At 50.9% G+C, this 19,250-nt stretch overlaps 1 protein-coding gene across 1 annotated transcript in view; it reads right to left on the bottom strand.

The window, feature by feature from the left end:
• The window catches only part of LOC147102062 (uncharacterized), a 33,246-nt gene that overhangs the window by 4,708 nt on the left and 9,288 nt on the right, over window positions 1-19,250 (bottom strand). Inside the window, exons 2-3 of the mRNA XM_085964219.1 lie at window positions 1,894-2,002; window positions 1,488-1,794 (exon numbers count right to left, since the gene is read on the bottom strand). Coding sequence (XP_085820345.1) covers window positions 1,488-1,794; window positions 1,894-2,002 — 416 coding nt within the window. The remainder of the gene's footprint in view (window positions 1-1,487; window positions 1,795-1,893; window positions 2,003-19,250) is intronic.

Raw genomic sequence — 19,250 nt, 5'->3', positions numbered from 1 at the left:
TTCCTTACTATTGTGTTAATTAACTCTTTAACCAGCAATGCTACCCCACCTCCTTTTCGCCCGTCCTTCCTGAATATTGAATACCCCTAGATGTTAAATTCCCAGCCTTGGTCACCCTGGAGCCACGTCTCCGTAATTCCAATTACATCATATCCGTTTACATCTATTTGCACAGCTAATTCATCCACCTTATTATGAATGCTCCTCGCATTAAGACACAAAGCCTTCAGGCTTGTTTTCTTTAACACTCTTAGTCCTTTTAGAATTATTATTTACTGTGGCCCTGTTTGATTTAAACCCTTGATTTCTCTGCTTTCCACTTTTGCTTTTCTCCTTCCTGTCTTTTGTTTCTATCCTTGCTTCCCTTTCCTCTGTCTCCCTGCACAGGTTCCCAACCCCCTGTCATTTTAGTTTAAACCCTCCCCAACAGCACTAGCAAACACTCCCCCTAGGATATCGGCCCTGGTCTCGCCCAGGTGCAAACCGTCCAGTTTGTACTGGTCACACCTCCCCCAGAACCGGTTCCAATATCCCAGGAATTTGAATCCCTCCCCCTTGCACCATTCGTCTAGCCACGTATTCATCTGAAATATCCTTCTATTTCTACTCTGACTAGCACGTGACACTGGTAGCAATCTTGAGATTACTACCTTTGAGGCCCTTTTTTTTAAATTTACCTAACTCCCTATATTCAGCTTTTAGGACCTCATCCCGGTTTTTACCTATATCGTTGGTACCTAGATGCACCACGACAACTGGTTGTTCACCCTCCCCCTCCAGAATGCCCTGCAGCCGCCCCGAGACATCCTTGACCCTTGCACCAGGGAGGCAACACACCATCCTGGAGTCTCGTTTGTGGCCGCAGAAATGCCAATCCATTCCCCTTGCAATAGAATCCCCTATCACTATAGCTCTCCCGCTCTTTTTCCTCCCGTCCTATGCAGCAGAACCACCCATGGTGGCAGGAAGTTGGCTGCTGCTGCCTTCCCCCGATAAGCCATCTCCCTCAACAATATCCAAAGTGGTATATCTGTTTGAGAGGGGGATGGCCACAGGGGACCCCTGCATCGTGCAAATTTTACTCTGGTGTTTGCCCAAGATTAAACAATGGAAATCCTAACCTAAATGAGAGATATTTTACTGTCAAATCCCTTTAATTGTTAGTACCAGACAGTACACAGCTGAAGAGGTTACAACACCACCAAGCTGCACAACAAGAGGTCCATGGGCACAAGTCCAAATTCCCAACCATGCATTTCTCAGCCAGATCAAAAAATACAATCTGGGTCACTCTCAGACCCTCATAGAAAGTAGGAACAGGGCGTCCTCCACACACTCTCATCATCCTGACTGGGACACAAATGAGGGGTGGAAAAGAAACAGCAAGCTACAGAAAAAGAAACACGCACAGAATGTTGAAAAATCTTCTTGCAGTGTTTAAACAGCAAAGGCAGAAAGAATACTGGCTACAGACTGGCGTAACTTACCAACGGTTCGGACTTTGGGCTTGATGGTGGTTTGAATTTTTTTGTTGTGCAAGTGATTTACTCGATGGACTTGTTCATTCGGTCTAGACGGTACGCAGTGGATTACACTGGGCACACGTGGTAACTGACCGCTCAAGGGGGGTCGTAGGCCATCAATCACAGCGGGCACGTTTGTCGACCGAATGCGCTGCTCGCTGGAAGTATTCAAGCTGGGCGCCCCGTTGGTATGTTTAAGGTTCTCCTCGTCAACAGTCTCGTGGATGGTATAGGTGACAGAGGTGCTGGCGTCAAACAGTTGGTGCACAATCTGCAGGATCAATAGGAAAAAAAACATTTCAGTGAACAATTGTGTGAAACAAATTACACAAAGCATTTTTTGAGAGGACAGGTAAAAAACAGCCAGTACAGTTCTCTTTGGCGCTTCTGCCGAAGCATCTAGTGCTTTCTTTCGCTTGCTGGATGGACTGGGAAGATCAGCAGCCACTGTCGGCAATGCAGCCACTGTCGGCTGGAGTCTGGAGAAAAACAGATCAAAATTGCATCAAATAGGTGTACATAAATTAGAACTGTGCAAAGATATAACTAAATCAGACATATAAAAACGTATAGACCAATGCACAACACACAATGCATAGATTATTTAAGTTACATTAAAAAAAAGTTTTAAAGGTCTTTACCCAACAAAACTTTACAGGTTACAGTAGGTCCTGGAGACCCTGAAATCTAGGCAGCCCATAATAGTCACCCTTGTTGAATGTTCCGGGGGGGGGGCAGGTTTTGGATCTGTGTCCAGCGGGAACATAAGAAATGGGAGCATGAGTAGGCCATAAAGCCCCTCGAGCCTGCTCCGCCATTCAATAAGATTATGGCTGATCATCGACCTCAACTCTACTTTCCCGCCCGGTCTCCGTATCCCTTGATTCTCCAGTTCAAAAATCTCTCTCAGCCTTGAATATACTCAAAGACTCAGCATTCACAGCCCTCTGGGGCAGAGAATTCCAAAGATTCACAACCCTCTGAGTGAAGAAATTCCTCATCTTGATCACCTCTCATTCTTCTAAACTCAGTATAGGCTCAATCTGAGTTTTGTTACGTTTATTCTTTTTCTTGCACACAAGACTGTGGAGCAACACTGAGGCAAAGCAAATCAGTGTCCCGATGTGTTGCATCACAGAGTGGCAGGTCAGAGGGTCTACTTGTAATTTCCTATATGCGGAGCTTGTAATCTTTGCTGGATCAAGTACTCACTACTTTACCAAGAGGTGCACGTGTAGGGAGCTGACCCGTGCCACATGAGCCCCTTCCCACTGGTCAATTACAAAGGCGCAGGGGCAATTCCTGGCAGGCGGTCTCTCCACCCTCGCAGAGCAGTGCCTGACAAGAGAAAATACAAAGAGACTGACGTGTGGTGAGTGCAGCAGGCTCGGGAGGAACCGGTGGCTTTGGAGCCATAGTTCCCAAAGCTTGCCACCACTGAGGTTTTCCTCGTATCGTGTCTGGGTCTGTTGTAGACTAAATGAGAGGTTGTTGGTCAACAACTCCATTATCATTGTATCACGTGAGTACCAGAATAGTGGACGGCAAGGTAGATGGACTCGAGTCCTTCTTCAGCGGGACAGGAGCGACCAGAGGGGCCGAGTGTCGACCCCCGACAGTGAACAGTAGAGCAGCGCTCCCTCGCTCGGCCCAGATCTCCGGCCCCTCACCTGCTGGTGACCGGGGTGCCAAAGCTGCTCATCAGCTCGCTGCGCGGTCTCTCCGAGTAGGCGGGCCTGAAGTGGGCTCGGCAGATCATCGAGTGCTGGGCCGCCGCCAGGCCACGAAACGGACCCACACCTCGCACAGGGCCGCGTCCCTGGGGAAAGCGTGCGGCCACACCTCGCACAGGGCCGCGTCCCTGGGGAAAGCGTGCGGCCACACCTCGCACAGGGCCGCGTCCCTGGGGAAAGCGTGCGGCCACACCGCCGCCCTCGAGCGACAATCCCGCTCACAGCAGCGCCGGCACACTCCGAGCTCGCGATCCCCAGGCCCGCCACTCACCCGGCGGGGCGGGGCTAGAGGGCCCGTCACTCAGCCAGCGGGGGGCGGGGCCAGAGGGCCGTCACTCAGCCGGCGGGGGCTAGAGGGCCGTTACTCAGCCAACGGGGGCGGGGCTAGAGGGCCGTCACTCAACCAGCGGGGGCGGGGCTAGAGGGCCGGTGCTCAACCAGCGGGGGCGGGACAAGAGGGGCCGAGCCACTCGTCCGGCGAGGGCGGGGCTAAAACGCCTGTCACTCTACCAGCGGGGGCGGGGCTAGAGGGGCCCGTCACTCGTCCAGCGGGGGGCGGGGCTAGAGGGCCTGTCACTCAGTCGGCGGGTGGGCTGGGCTAGAGGGCCTGTCACTCCGCCAGCGGGGGCGTGGCTAGAGGGGCCGGGGCTAGAGGGAGCCATCACTCGTCCGGCGGGGGGCGGGTCTAAAGGGCCTGTCACTCCGCCAGCGGGGGCGGGGCTATAGGGCCTGTCACTCAACCAGCGGGGGGCGGCGATTGGCCCCTTGCTGTACAGGAGGCCTTTTCCCTAATGTTAATGCAGCTCATGATTCAGATTAATGCTCCATTAGTTTACTGCGGCTGTGGGGGGTCAGTGTGTGTGTGTGAGAGAGAAAAGAGTGGATGCTGCCTTTGGCCATACGTGCCTGCGCTGCCACAATAATGCAAGGCAAAACATTTGGGGATGTTTGCTGGAGACATGATTGGGACGTTGTATAATTTCCCAACTTGCTGCTTTCCTCCTGTTGCAGAAAGTGACCCAGGGCCCAAGTAGCCCCAGGAATACAGCTTAACCTTCAGCCGACACAGGCCGAGTCCCCCAGTATCGACCTAAACCTTGGCCATCTTGCAGATAATGCTCTGTTAAAGGGCCAGCTGACAGTGACTGATCCTTTGCCACTTTCAGGTGGCTGTTATCTCTCATATGGCTCAGTGTATATTTTGTTTGATAATGCTTCACTACATTAAAGCCGCTATATAAATGCAAGTTGTTGGTTCTAACAGTAAGTAAACAGGTAAAAGGTTTCCTTTCTCATCAGATCATAAAACTATCTGGAGTAGAGGGGCAAGGAAGAGACTCGGTTGCTATACGATCGATTCACACAGCCCCTGCAGAAGTAATAAACACCCAACAAATGGGACGGGGGCGGCAACAGGTATACATTTTTTTTAATCCTCGTTATTCACACTTTAATGTGAGCCTGCGAGCTCATTTTTAATGTGGAAGCAAGTCATCCTCAGTTCCGAGGGACTGCCTAAGAAGAAAAAGAAGAATGTGAGAAGCACCATCTCAGTACAGTGATTACAGTACTTAGTGAAGTGGCTCAGTTTAAAAAATATTGGTCAAATTTACAGAACATTTGACGACATTCAATACACTGGATAAGGGCTTTAAAAAAAAACACCTGTGTACCGATGCACAGCAAATGTCTCAGAGCTAAATTCTCAATACCTTCCTTCCAACACACCAAGTTCAAGCATTGAATCTGGCAAACAGTGCAGCGAGAACCAGGCTCTCCGCTGCCATCTTGTGGCCTTCCGGATAATCACCACAGTTTGTCAGGCCTTTGTAAGGCTCACCAGAGGTTAACTTTTCAGGTCTAACCCTTCATCAGAACTGGGTTCCGACAGAGGGGCCACACCCGAAACATGAACTCATATCTTCTCTCCACAGATGTCGCCTGGCCTTGCTGACCCGGAGCTTTTTGTTCTGGATTTCCAGCAGCTGCCGTTCTTTATTTTTTGCCTTCTAATCCTATTAGCTACATTTGCAAAGTGCTCTGACCATAAACGGGTGACCCAGCAGTGGAGTAAAACTGCTGTCGCTCCAGTAGAACAGCTTGAGAAATGAATGGATAGCATGAACACAACTCACAAATCATCCCAGCCCTACCTAAAGGCATGAGGCCAACTCTTCAGTCAGAAGGTGCACTTGCAACAAGTAGTATTTATATAGTGCCCTTAATGTAGTAAAACGTCCCAAAGCGGTTCACAGGAACGTTAACAAAATTTGACACCGAGCCACATATAGAGATACTAGCTGGGGAGCCCCGCGTTGCGAGGGCAATTTTGGGGCGCTTGGTCTCCCTGCCCGTGTGTCCCCCCTCTCCCTGTCATGTCCTCTCCCTGTCCTATCCCTCCCTTCCTCTCCCTCCCCTCCCCTCCTCTGTCTCCCTCCCCTCGCCCACCCCCACCCCTCCCCCGCTCCCCTCTGTCCCTCTCTCCGGCCCCGCCCCCTGCCTAGCGCCTGAGGTCCGGTGCCGTTCCGATAGCGGGAATGCTGAGCGGCGGCCGGCGCCAGGAGCGGGCTCTCGCGGGCGGCGCATGCGCGGTCAGTGCAGGCGGCGTCAGTGCGGGCGGCGCGAGCCCCCCGCGATTTCCCCGAGGCTCTCCCCCCCCCCCCCCGCGATTTCCCGAGGCTCTCCCCACACCCCCCCGCGATTTCCCGAGGCTCTCCCCCCCCCCCCCCCCCGCGATTTCCCGAGGCTCTCCCCCCCCCCCCCGCGATCTCCCGAGGCTCTCCCCAACCCCCCCCCCGCGATTTCCCGAGGCTCTTCCCCCCCCCCCGCGATTTCCCGAGGTTCTCCCCCCGCGATTTCCCGAGGCTCTCCCCACCCCCCCCCGCGATTTCCCGAGGCTCTCCCCCCCCCCGCGATTTCCCGAGGCTCTCCACCCCCCCCCGCGATTTCCCGAGGCTCTCCCCCCCCGCGATTTCCCGAGGCTCTCCCCCCGCGATTTCTCGAGGCTCTCCCCCCCCGCGATTTCCCGAGGCTCTCCCCCCCCCCTATTAAATTGTTATTTAATTCCCTAACACATCATTAAAATATTTACCTTAGTTCCCTAACACACAGAAAGGGTGGGGGAAAAAATTGTGAAAAATCAAGATGGCGGCCACTCACCTCGGTTCAGAAGGATAAGGCCCGCCCACACACGCACCGATTGGTCGACCGGTCAGGTCACCGAAGCGTAGGATTGGTCAATCGTCGAGTCACTCGACACTCAACTGTAGGAAGGAACCCGCCGTCCGATTGGTGGACCTCGACGTCACACGGTCGCTAATGAGATGCTAATGAGCGGAACGCTGAACGTTTTTGGGATACCGCGGGCGGGATTTTTGTCCGGCCGAAGCGTAAATACGCCTATGACCGGTCCGGAATCGCAAGCTTTCTTTTGAGGCAACGCGCGCGTCGGTACGCTCTGTAACTTTCAAACGTATAGAGAACGGACAGACATCGGGACAGACAGAAGAGCCGCTTTATATATATAGATAGATTAGGGCAGAAGAGGTAGGTTTTAAGGAGCGTCTCAAAAGGAGGAAAGAGAGGCCAGAATTAGAGGAGTGCAGATATTTCAGGGGGTTGTGGGGCTGAAGGAGATTACAGAGTTAGGGAGGGGTGAGGCCATGGTGGGATTTGGAAAAAAAGGCTAAGAATTTTGAAAATCAAGGCGTTGTTTAACCGGGAGCCAATGTAGGTCAGCGAGCACAGGGGTGATGGGTGAACGGGACTTGGTGCGAGTTAGGACACAGACAGCAGAGTTTTGGATGACCTCAAGTTTACGTAGGGTAGAATGTGGGAGGCCAACCAGGAGCGCGTTGGAATAGACAAGTCTAGAGGTAACAAAACATGGATGAGGGTTTCAGCAGCAGATGAGCTGAAGCAGGGGCAGAGGCAGGCGATGTTCCGGAGGTGGAAATAGGCAGTCTTAGTGATGGCGCGGATATGTGGTCGCAAGCTCATCTCGGGGTCAAATATGGCACCAAGGTTGCGAACAGTGTTGTTCAGCCTCAGACAGTTGCCAGGGAGAAGCAGGAGTCGCTGGCTAGGACCGGAGACATAGAAACATAGAAGATAGGAGCAGGAGTAGGCCATTCGGCCCCTCGAGCCTGTTCCGCCATTCAATGAGATCATGGCTGATCATCCAAATTCAGTACCCTGTCCCTGCTTTCTCCCCATATCCCTTGATCCCTTTAGCCTTAAGAAATATATCTAACTCCTTCTTGAATATATTTAATGAATTGGCCTCAACTGCCTTCTGTGGTAGAGAATTCCACAGGTTCACCACTCTGAGTGAAGAAATTCCTCCTCATCTCTGTCCTAAATGGCTTGCCCCTTATCCTTAGACTGTGACCCCTGGTTCTGGACTCCCCGGCTATCGGGAACATTCTTCCAGCATCTAGTCTGTCTAGTCCTGTTAGAATTTTATAAGTTTCAATGAGATCCCCTCTCATTCTTCTAAACTCCAGCGAATATAAGCCCAATCGACCCAATCTCTCCTCATACGTCATTCCTGCCATCCCAGGTATCAGCCTGGTGAATCTTCGCTGAACTCCTTCCATGGCAAGAACATCCTTCCTCAGATAAGGCGACCAAAACTGCACACAATACTCAAGGTGCGGTCTCACCAAGGCCCTGTACAACTGCAGCAAGACATCCTTGTTCCTGTACTCGAACCCTCTCGCTACGAAGACCAACATACCATTTGCCTTCTTAACATCCTGCTGCACCTGCATGCTTACCTTCAGCGACTGGTGCACAAGGAAACCCAGGTCTCGTTGCACTTCCCCATCTCCCAATCTATTGCCATTCAGATAATAATCTGCCCTCCTGTTTTTGCCACCAAAGTGGATAACCTCGCATTTATCCACGTTATATTGCATCTGCCCAATCATCCAACCTGTCCAAATCATACTGGAGTTTCTCGGCATCCCCCTCACAGCACACACACCCACCCAGCTTGTGTCGTCTGCAAACTTGGAGATATTACATCTAGTTCCCTCGTCTAGATCCGTAATCCCAATCATATCATATCCGTTTACATCTATTTGCGCAGCTAATTCATCCACCTTATTACGAATGCTCCTCGCATTAAGACACAAAGCCTTCAGGTTTTTTTTTAACACTCAGACCTTTTAGAATTATTATTTACTGTGGCCATGTTTGATTTAAACTCTTGATTTCTCTGACTGCCACTTTTGCTTTTCTCCTTCCTATCTTTTGCTTTTATCCTTGTTTCCCTTTCCTCTGTCTCCCTGCTCAGGTTCCCAACCCCCTGCCATTTTAGTTTAAACCTTCCCCCACAGCACTAGCAAACACTCCCCCCTAGGACCTCGGTCCCAGTCCTGCCCAGGTGCAAACCGTCCGTTTTGTACTGGTCCCACCTCCCCCAAAACCGGTTCCAATGTCCCAGGAATTTGAATCCCTCCCCCTTGCACCATTCCTCTAGCCACATATTCATCTGAAATATCCTTCTATTTCTACTCTGACTAGCACGTGGCAATGGTATCAATCGTGAGATTACTACCTTCGAGGTCCTATTTTTTAAATTTACCTCCTAACTCCCTATATTCAGCTTTTAGGACCTCATCCCATTTTTTACCTATATCGTTGGTACCTATATGCACCACGACAACTGGCTGTTCACCCTCCCCTTCCAAAATGCTCTGTAGCCGCTCCGAGACATCCTTGACCCTTGCACCAGGGAGGCAACATACCATCCTGGAGTCTCGTTTGCGGCCGCAGAAACGCCTATCTATTCCCCTTACAATAGAATCTGCTATCACTATAGCTCTCCCACTCTTTTTCCTCCCGTCCTGTGCAGCAGAACCACCCACGGTGTCAGGAAGTTGGCTGCTGCTGCCTTCCTCTGATAAGCCAATGGCTTCAGTCTTTCCAATATTTAGTTGCAAGTTGAATAAACCATAATCGCTGCACATACTGGGCAGCCCAACTCCCTCCAAATCTCGGGCATCACTGCATGATATACTATGACAAAAACTTAGATTTATATAGCACCTTTAACTTAGCAAAACATCACAGGAGTGTAAAAAGTGACAGTGAGCCAAAGAAGGAGACCTTAGAAAGGTGACCAAAAGTTTGTCACACATGTAGGTTTTAAGGAGTATCTTAAAAAGGAGAGAGGTGGAGCGGTTTAGGGAAGGGCAGTTGCGGAGCTTAGGGCCTAGATGGCATAGCTGCCAATGGTGGGGTGAAGGAAGTGGGGGAGGCCCGAGTTGGAGGGACACAGTTTACGATACACTGATCCCGCAGTAGGTGCCATCACCTGTACAGTGGTGCTCCGATTCAGGGGAACCCAGAAAGCCTTGCGTGGCAAGTATAATGTAGCCCGGGAGTGAGCCTGGGCTATTTATTGTGCCCCACTCAGACTGGGCAGATTAGTACAAAACCATTATATTTATTCAGTGTTCTCATTAAACAAGCTACCCGGACTGAATGGAGAGTCAGTATTGGTCCTATTTAAATACATAAGAACATAAGAAATAGCAGGAGGAGGCCATTTGGCCCCTCGAGCCTGCTCCGCCATTCAATATCATGGCTGATCTTCTACCTCAACTCCACTTTCCTGCACTCTCCCCAAATCCCTCGATTCCCTTAATATCCAAAAATATATCGGTCTCTGTCTTGAATATACTCAACGACTGAGCCTCCACAGCCCTCTGGGGTAGAGAATTCCAAAGATTCACCACCCTCTGAGTGAAGAAATTTCTCCTCATCTCAGTCCTAAATGGCCGACCCCTTATTCTGAGACTGTGACCTCTGGTTCTAGACTCCCCAGCCAGGGGAAACATCCTCCCTGCATCTACCCTGTCAAGCCCGGTAAGTATTTTGTATGTTTCAATGAGATCACCTCTCATTCTTCTAAACTCTAGAGAATATAGGCCTAGTCGACTCAATCTCTCCTCATAGGACAATCCCCCCATCCCAGGAATCAGTCTGGTGAACCTTCGTTGCACTCCCTCTATGGCAAGTATATCCTTCCTTAGGTAAGGAGACCAAAACTGGACACAATACTCCAGGTGTGGTCTCACCAGGGCCCTATATAATTGCAGTAAGATGTCTTTACTCTTATATTCAAATCCTCTTGCAATAAAGGCTAACATACCATTTGCTTTCCTAATTGCTTGCTGTACCTGCATGTTAACTTTCAGTGATTCGTGTACAAGGACACCCAGGTCCCTCTGAACACCAACATTTCCCAAACTCCAGCTACCTCCCTCCAAACTGCTACAAGGTGTACATGCAATGTGAATCACTCAGCCCTTTGTTTAAATGAAAAGAGACACAAGAGGAATTCTGTTCAATAAATCAGACTATCCAAATCAGAAAAATATTAAATACATTTATCTATGACCAGACAAGTTATAAGAGAGTTACAAGTTAAAAAAGAGGGGCAAAGAGAGGGTATGAGAATAGAATGGCAGCCAACATAAAAAGGTAATCCAAAAGTCTTCTATAGGCATCTAAATAGTAAAAGGGTAGTAAGAGGAGGGGTGGGGCCGATTAGGGACCAAAAAGGAGACCTACGTATGAAGGCAGAGGGTATGGCTGAGGTACTAAACTTTGCAAAATAACAGAAAATGCTGGAAAAACTCAGCAGGCCAGGCAACATCCGTGGAGAGAAATAGAGTCAACGTTTCAGGTCGAAACCCTTCGTCAGGACTAAAAAAAACACAGGAAATTAAACCGATTAAAAGGCCAGTTTGGGGTCTGGGAAATGGGGATGAAAGAACAAGAGAAGTGAAGAGTCATTAAGAGGTATTCAAAACCAGACGAGATGGTGATAGGACTAGTGGAGGCAAAAGACGGCTCTAGATGAGGTGTGAAATGCGCTGGCAGAATGAGAGACAGCTGCCATGTGGGAGAGAGAAAAAGGGGGAAAGACACAAAGCAAAGGTGTGGATAAAAAATATATAAAAATGTAATGGGGGCCGAGGTTATGATCTGAAATTGTTGAACTCGATGTTGAGTCCGGAAGGCTGTAAAGTGCCTAATCGGAAGATGAGGTGCTGTTCCTCGAGCTTACGCCGAGCTTCCGTGGAACAATGCAAGAGCCCGAGGACGGTGAGGTCTGAGTGGGAATGGAGCGGTGAATTGAAATGACAGGTGACCGGAAGCTCGGGGTCACCCTTACGGACTGAACGGAGGTGTTCCGCAAAGCGGTCACCCAATCTGCGTTTGGTCTCCCCAGTGTAGAGGAGACCACATCGTGAGCAGCGAATACAGTATACTAGATTGCAAGAAGTACAAGTAAATCGCTGTTTCACCTGGAAGGGGTGTTTGGGGCCCTGGACAGTGGGAAGGGGGGAGGTATAAGGGCAGGTGTTGCATCTCCTGCGCTTGCACAGGAAGGTGCCGGGCGAAGGGGAAGGGGTGCTGGGCGTGATGGAGGAGTGGTCCCTACGTAATGCTGAAAGGATGGGGAGGGGAAGATGCGTTTGGTGGTGGGATCATGTTGGAGGTGGCGGAAATGGCGGAGGATGTTCCTTTAAAAGAGGCTGGTGGGGTGAAAGGTGTTGACAAGGGGAACCCTATCGTGGTTCCGGGAGGGAGGGGCAGGGGTGAGGGCAGAAGTGCAGGAGATATAACGGACATGGTCAAGGGCCGTGTCAACCATGGTAGAGGGGAATCCTCGGTTGAGGAAAAAGGAAGACATGTCGGAAGCACTGGTGTGGCAGGTGGCATCGTCGGAGCAGATGCGGCGGAGACGGAGAAACTGGGAGAATGGAATAGAGTCCTTACAGGAGGCGGGGTGGGAGGAAGTGTAGTCCGGGTAGCTGTGGGAGTCAGTGGGCTTGTAGTGAATGTTGGTCAATAACCTATCCCCAGAGATGGAGACGGAGAAGTCGAGGAAGGGAAGGGAAGAGTCTGAGATGGACCATGTGAAGGTGAGGGAAGGGCGGAAATTGGAGGCAAAGTGAATGAAATTGTCTAGTTCAGGGTGAGAGCAGGAAACGGCACCGATAGAGTCATCAATGTATCGGAAAAAGAGGTGAGGGAGGGGACCAGAGTAGGACTGGAACAAAGAGTGTTCCACATATCCCACGAAAAGGCAGGCATAGCTAGGACCCATGCAGGTACCCATAGCAACACCTCGAATTTGGAGGAAATGAGTGGAGTCAAAGGAGAAGTTGTTCAATGTGAGAACAAGTTCAGCCAGGCGGAGGAGGGTGGTGGTGGATGGGGACTGGTTGGGCCTCTGTTCAAGGAAGAAGCGGAGCGCCCTTAGGCCATCCTGGTGGGGGGTGGAGGTGTAGAGGGATTGTACGTCCATGGTGAAAAGGAGGCGGTTGGGGCCAGGAAACTGGAAACTGTTAGTGACGGAGGGCATCAGATGAGTCACGGATGTAGGTGGGAAGAGACTGGACAAGGGGAGAAAAGATATAGAGTCGAGATAGGAAGAGATAAGTTCCGTGGGGCAAGAACAGGCTGAAACGATGGGTCTATCAGGGCAGTCCTGTTTGTGGATCTTGGGAAGGGAGGTAGAAGTGGGCTGTGCGGGGTTGGGGAACTATGAGGTTGGTGGCCACGGGGGGGGGTGGAGATCTCCAGAGGAGATGAGGTCAGTGACAGTCTTGGAAACGGTGGTTTGATGTTCGGTAGTGGGGTCATGGTACACCACCACCCTTGTCAGCAGGTTTAATGACAATGTCGGGGTTGGATCTGAGAGAATGGAGTGCTGCAAGTTCAGAGGGCGGTGGGTTGGAGTGAGTGAGGGGAGCAGAGAAATGGAGACGGCCAATGTCGCGGCGGCAGTTAGCAATGAAAAGATCTAGAGAGGGTAAGAGGCCACCTCCAACGTGATCCCACCACCAAACGCATCTTCCCCTCCCCTCCCCTTTCAGCATTCCGCAGGGACCGCTCCCTCCGAGACACCCTAGTCCACTCCTCTACCACCCCTTCCCCTTCGCCCGGCACCTTCCCGTGCAAGCGCAGGAGATGCAACACCTGCCCTTATACCTCCCCCCTTCCCACTGTCCAGGGCCCCAAACACCCCTTCCAGGCGACACAGCGATTTACTTGTACTTCTTGCAATCTAGTATACCGTATTCGCTGCTCACGATGTGGTCTTCTCTACATTGGGGAGACCAAACGCAGATTGGGCGACCGCTTTGCGGAACACCTCCGTTCAGTCCGTAAGGGTGACCCCGAGCTTCCGGTCGCCTGTCATTTTAATTCACCGCTCCATTCCCACTCAGACCTCACCGTACTCGGGCTCTTGCATTGTTCCACAGAAACTCGAGGAACAGCACCTCATCTTCCGATTAGGCACTTTATAGCCTTCCGGACTCAATATCGAGTTCAACAATTTCAGATCATAACCTCGGCCCCCATTACATTTTTATATATTTTTTTATCCACACCTTTGTTTTGTGCCTTTCCCCCTTTTTTTCTCTCCCACATGGCAGCTGTCTCCCATTCTACCAGCGCATTTCACACTTCATCTAGAGCCGTCTTTTGTCTCCACTAGTCCTATCACCATCTCGTCTGGTTTTGAATACCTCTTAATGTCTCTTCACTTCTCTTTTGTTCTTTCATCCCCATTTCCCGGCCCCCAAACTGGCCTTTTAATCGGTTTCATTTCCTGTGTTTTTTCAGTCCTGATGAAGGGTTTCGACCTGAAACATTGACTCTATTTCTCTCTCCACGGATGTTGCCTGGCCTGCTGAGTTTTTCTAGCATTTTCTGTTGTTATTTTGGATTTCCAGCATCCGCAGTATTTTGCTATCGTACTAAACTTTGCATCTGTCTTCACCAAGGAAGAGGATGCTGCCATAGAGATAGTAAAAAGGAGGTGGTAGTGGAGATACTTAATAGGATAAAAATTGATAAAGAGGAGGTATTAAAAAGGCTGGCTGTACTTAAAGTAGATAAATCACCAGGAGCAGATGGGATGCATCCTAGGATGCTGAGAGAATTGAGGGAGGAAATCGCAGAGGTACTGGCCATAATATTCCAATCCTCCATAGATACAGGGTGGTGCCCAGAGGACTGGAGAATTGCAAATGTTACACCATTGTTAAAAAAAAGGGTGTAAAGATAAATCCAGCAACTACAGGCCAGTCAGTTTGACCTCGGTAGTGGGAAAGCTTTTACAAACAGTAATCAGGGACATAATTAAGTCACTTGGACAAGTGCGGATTAATTAAGGGAAAGCCAACACGGATTTGTTAAAGGCAAATCATGTTTTAACTGACTTGATTTGAGTTCTTTGATGAGGTAACAGAGAGGGTTGATGAGGGTAATGTGGTTGACGTATACATGGATTTTCCAAAAGGCGTTCGACAAAGTGCCACATAAATAGGCTCGCCAGCAAAGTTGAAGCCCATGGAATAAAAGGGACAGTGGCAGCATGGATTACGGAATTGTCTAAGTGGCAGGAAACAGTAGTGGGTGAACGGTTGTTTTTTCAGACTGGAGGAAGGTATACAGTGGTGTTCCCCAGGGGGTCGGTTCTAGGATCACTGCTTTTCTTGATATATATTAATGACTTGGATGTGGGGTGTACAGGGCACAATTTCAAAATTTGCAGATGACAAAACTTGGAAGTATAGTGAACAGTGAGGAGGAGAGTGATAGACTTCAAGAGGACATAGACAGGCTGGTGGAATGGACGGACATGTGTCAGATGAAATTTAATGCAGAAAAGTGTGAAGTGATACATTTTGGTAGAAAGAATGAGAGGACATATAAACTAAAGGGTACAATCCTGAAGGGGGTACATGAACAGAGAGACCTAGGGGTATGTGTGCACAAATCGTTGAAGGTGGCAGGGTAGGTTGAGAAAGCAGTTAAAAAGGCTTACAGGATCCTGGGCTTCATAAATAGAGATATAGAGTATAAAACACTGGTTCGGCCCCAACTGGAGTATTGTGTCCAATTCTGGGCACTGCACTTTAGGAAGGATGTGAAGGCCTTTGAGAGGGGTGGTGGAAAAGATTTACGAGAATGATTCCAGAAATGAGGGACTTCAGTTACGTTGATAGACTGGAGAAGCTGGAGTTGTTCTCTTTGGAGTACAGAAGATTTGATAGAGGTGTTCAAAATCATGAGTAGGTCGAGAGAAACTGTTCCATTGGCGGAAAGGTCGAGAACCAGAGGACACAGATTTAAGGTGATTGGCAAAAGAACCAAAGGCGACAGGAGGGAAAAACTTTTTACGCAGCGAGTGGTTAGGATCTGGAATTCACTGCCTGAAAGGGTGGTGGAGGCAGACTCAATCGTGGCTTTCAAACCGGAATTGGATAAGTACCTGAAGGAAAGAAATCTGCAGGGCTCTGGGGAAAGGGCGGGGGAGTGGGACTAGCTGAAGTGCTCTTGCAGAGTGCCGGCACGGGGCCCAATGGCCTCCTTCTCTGCCGCAACCATTCTATGATTCTAAGTGCAGAAGAGGAGGATAGCTACACACCACACTATTCTTTTCTAAAAAAGAGTCCCCACTATCACAATTACCTTTCAAACAAACACACTCCAATTAACAAACTGGCACAAGTCTGAACAAAAAATTTCAACCGAAAAAGAACTGAAAAGAACACTAACCAGGGTGAAGTGTGGCAAGTGAGCAGATTACACTCAATACCCCAGCCACAACAAACTGGATTTACCATAGGAAGGACGTACTGGCGCCTTTAAGGGTGCATCACAGGACAAACCAATTGGTCTCGGGGATTTAAGTTACGAGGGAAAGATTAAAGACGCAACTCTTGTTTGGGGGGAGGGGGGAGGCTTTGAGGTGGCCCAAGAGATCTGAGGATTTGAAGATCAATAAACCTAATTGACTAACTGTTCATACTGAAAAAGGTGCAGGTAAAAGTAGGTCATTAAAAATCTCTGGACCAGCCTATTCACTGTCACTGGACAGAGAGTAAACAGGAAATTGAACGGGCCACAATGATCTGTGATATACCTATCAATTCGTCCAATGAAAAGCGACGAGTTAGGAAAGTAACTATAGGTTTTTATTGACTAAATAACAGAGCCCACCCTCATGGGTGATCGGATCCAGCAAGGAGGAATACCAGCCAGTCGACTACCTTTATACCTGGGCAGGTAGGTGGAGCCATGGGCGGAGTCAGTGATGGTCAGCCCAGGTATAACAGTGTGACAAGAGGCGACCTTGTATAGTGATACAACAGTAAGAACAGTGATAACAATATAACAGTGATAACTATAGTGTAACGATAGTGAACGATAAAAGTGGTTTACCACATTCACCCCTTCTTTAGATTTGAGTCCGGCGGGGTGAAGTGTACTACCAGTTCTGGTATGTCAGTCTGTCCGGAGGCCTCGTAAGCCTCTCCGATCGTCGCAGCGGCGGTGTTGCATTATCCGGTGTTAATGCTGGTGTCTGCGTGGTCGGCGAAGGCTCGTGGGGTTCCGGCATGCCGTCTACCTGGGCTGGAATTGGGGGGGTGGTGGGGGGGGGTAAAGGTGGTGTCTCCGGAGTGCCCGAGGGTGCGAGGTCTCGTAAGGAGACAGTATCCTCCCGCCCGTCTGGGTAAGCCACGTAGGCGTACTGGGGGTTGGCGTGCAGGAGGTTCACCATCTCGACCAGGGGGTCCGTTTTATGGGCCCTCACGTGCTTTCGCAGCAGGACCGGCCCCGGAGAGGTCAGCCAGGTTGGTAGAGTGGTTCCCGTAGTCGACTTCCTGGGGAAAACAAACATTCGTTCATGGGGGGGTGGCGTTAACGGCAGTGCAAAGTAGTGACCGGATGGAATGCAGCGCTGTCGGGAGGACTTCCTGCCAGCGGGAGGTTGGGAGGCCCTTAGACTTTAAGGCTAAGATGACGGCCTTCCAGACAGTCGCGTTCTCTCTTTCCACCTGGCCGTTCCCTCGGGGGTTGTAGCTGGTGGTCCTGCTTGCTGCAATACCTCTCGCTAGTAGGAACTGGCGGAGTTCCTCGCTCATGAAGGAGGAGCCCCGGTCACTATGTATATAGTTCGGGAACCCGAACAAGGCGAAGAGTTCGTTCAGGCATTTAATGACCGTGGTACTGGTCATGTCTGGGCAGGGGAAGGCAAAGGGGAAACGGGAGTACTCATCAACGATGTTGAGGAAGTACACATTACGGTCGGATGACGGTAGGGGCCCCTTAAAGTCGATGCTCAGGCGCTCGAAGGGGCGGGTGGCCTTGATCAGGCTTGCTTTGTCCGGCCTATAGAAGTGCGGTTTGCACTCGGCACAGGTCTGGCAGTTCCTGGTCATGGTCCTGACCTCCTCGATGGAGTAGGTCAGGTTGCAGGCCTTAATGAAATGGTAAAGTCTGGTGACCCCGGGGTGGCAGAGGTCGTTGTGGAGGGTCTGAAGTCTATCAATATGCGCGCTGGCGCATGTAATTCGTGAAAGAGCATCAGGGGGTTCGTTCAGCTTACCTGGCCGGTACAAGATCTCATAATCGTAGGTGGATAGCTCGATTCTCCACCTCAAGATCTTGTCATTCTTGATTTTGCCCCTCAGCTTGTTATTAAACATGAAAGCGACCGAACGCTGGTCGGTGAGGAGGGTAAATCGTTTGCCGGCCAGGTAATGCCTCCAGCGTCGTACCGCCTCCACGATCGCCTGGGCTTCCTTCTCGACCGACGAGTGTCGGATCTCAGGGCCCTGTAGGGTCCTTGAGAAGAGGGCCACCAGCCTCCCCTCCTGGTTAAGGGTAGCGGCTAGGGCGAAGTCGGATGCATCGCTCTCCACTTGGAAGGGGATGGACTCATCCACTGCATGCATTGTGGCCTTGGCTATGTCTCCCTTAATGAGGGAGAAGGCCGCGCACGCCTCCTCCGTGAGGGGGAAGGATGTGGACTTCATGAGGGGTCTGGCTTTGTCCGCATAATTGGGCACCCATTGGGCATAGTAGGCGAAGAGTCCCAGGGTTCTCTTAAGTGCCTTAGGACAGTGGGGGAGGGGTAGCTCCATGAGGGGGCGCATTCTTTCGGGGTCGGGGCCGATGACTCCGTTCTCTACTACACAGCCGAGGATAGCAAGGCGTGAGGTGTTAAACACACATTTCTCCTTATTGTAGGTGAGGTTCAGCCGTTGGGCCGTACGGAGGAATTTCTCCAGATTCACATCATGGTCCTGCCGGTCGCGGCCGCAGATGGTGACGTTATCTAGATAAGGGAACGTGGCCTGCAGTCCGTTCTGGTCGACCATCCGGTCCATCTCCCTTTGGAAGACCGACACCCCGTTGGTGACACCGAAGGGGACCCTAAGGAAGTGGTAGAGGCGCCCGTTCGCCTCGAAGGCGGTATACTGGCGGTCCTCCGGGCTGATAGGGAGTTGGTGGTAGGCCAACTTAAGGTCGATGGTCGAGAATACTCGGTATTGTGCAATCTGATTGACCATGTCAGATATGCAGGGAAGGGGGTATGCGTCCAGCTGGGTGTACCTGTTTATGGTCTGGCTGTAGTCGATGACCAAGCGATTTTTATCGCCGGTCTTAACGACCACGACCTGGGCGCGCCAGGGGCTGCTGCTCCCCTCGATGATGCCCTCTTTCAGGAGGCGCCGCACCTCATAGCTAATGAAGGCCCTGTCCCCGGCGCTGTACCGCCTGCTCTTGGTAGCGACGGGTTTGCAGTCGGGGGTTAGGTTAGCGAACAGGGAAGGTGGCGGGACCTTGAGGGTGGATAGGCTGCAGGTGTTACGCGGTGGGCGGTTTAACATCCGCTGGTTGTCGACTGTGAGTGGGGGGAGGGGTCCACCGTATGCTAGGGTGACACTTTGGAGGTGGGATTGGAAGTCCAGCCCTAGTAGGACGGCAGCGCAGAGCTGGGGGAGGACGAGGAGTTTAAAGTTTTTATACTCCGTACCCTTAACCGACAGGGTCACAACACAGTAGCCGCTGATGTCCGTGGCGTGGGACCTTGATGCCATCGAGATTCGGTTGCGCGTTGGCAGGACGGGGAGGGAGTAGTGGCTCACCGTGTCTGGGTGGATGA

The sequence above is a fragment of the Somniosus microcephalus genome, chromosome 22, assembly GCF_052327205.1.
Source record: "Somniosus microcephalus isolate GS21.2 chromosome 22, FLI_Smic_1.0, whole genome shotgun sequence".
NCBI classification, from domain to species: domain Eukaryota; kingdom Metazoa; phylum Chordata; class Chondrichthyes; order Squaliformes; family Somniosidae; genus Somniosus; species Somniosus microcephalus.
This window is presented reverse-complemented; position numbering and strand designations above follow the sequence as displayed.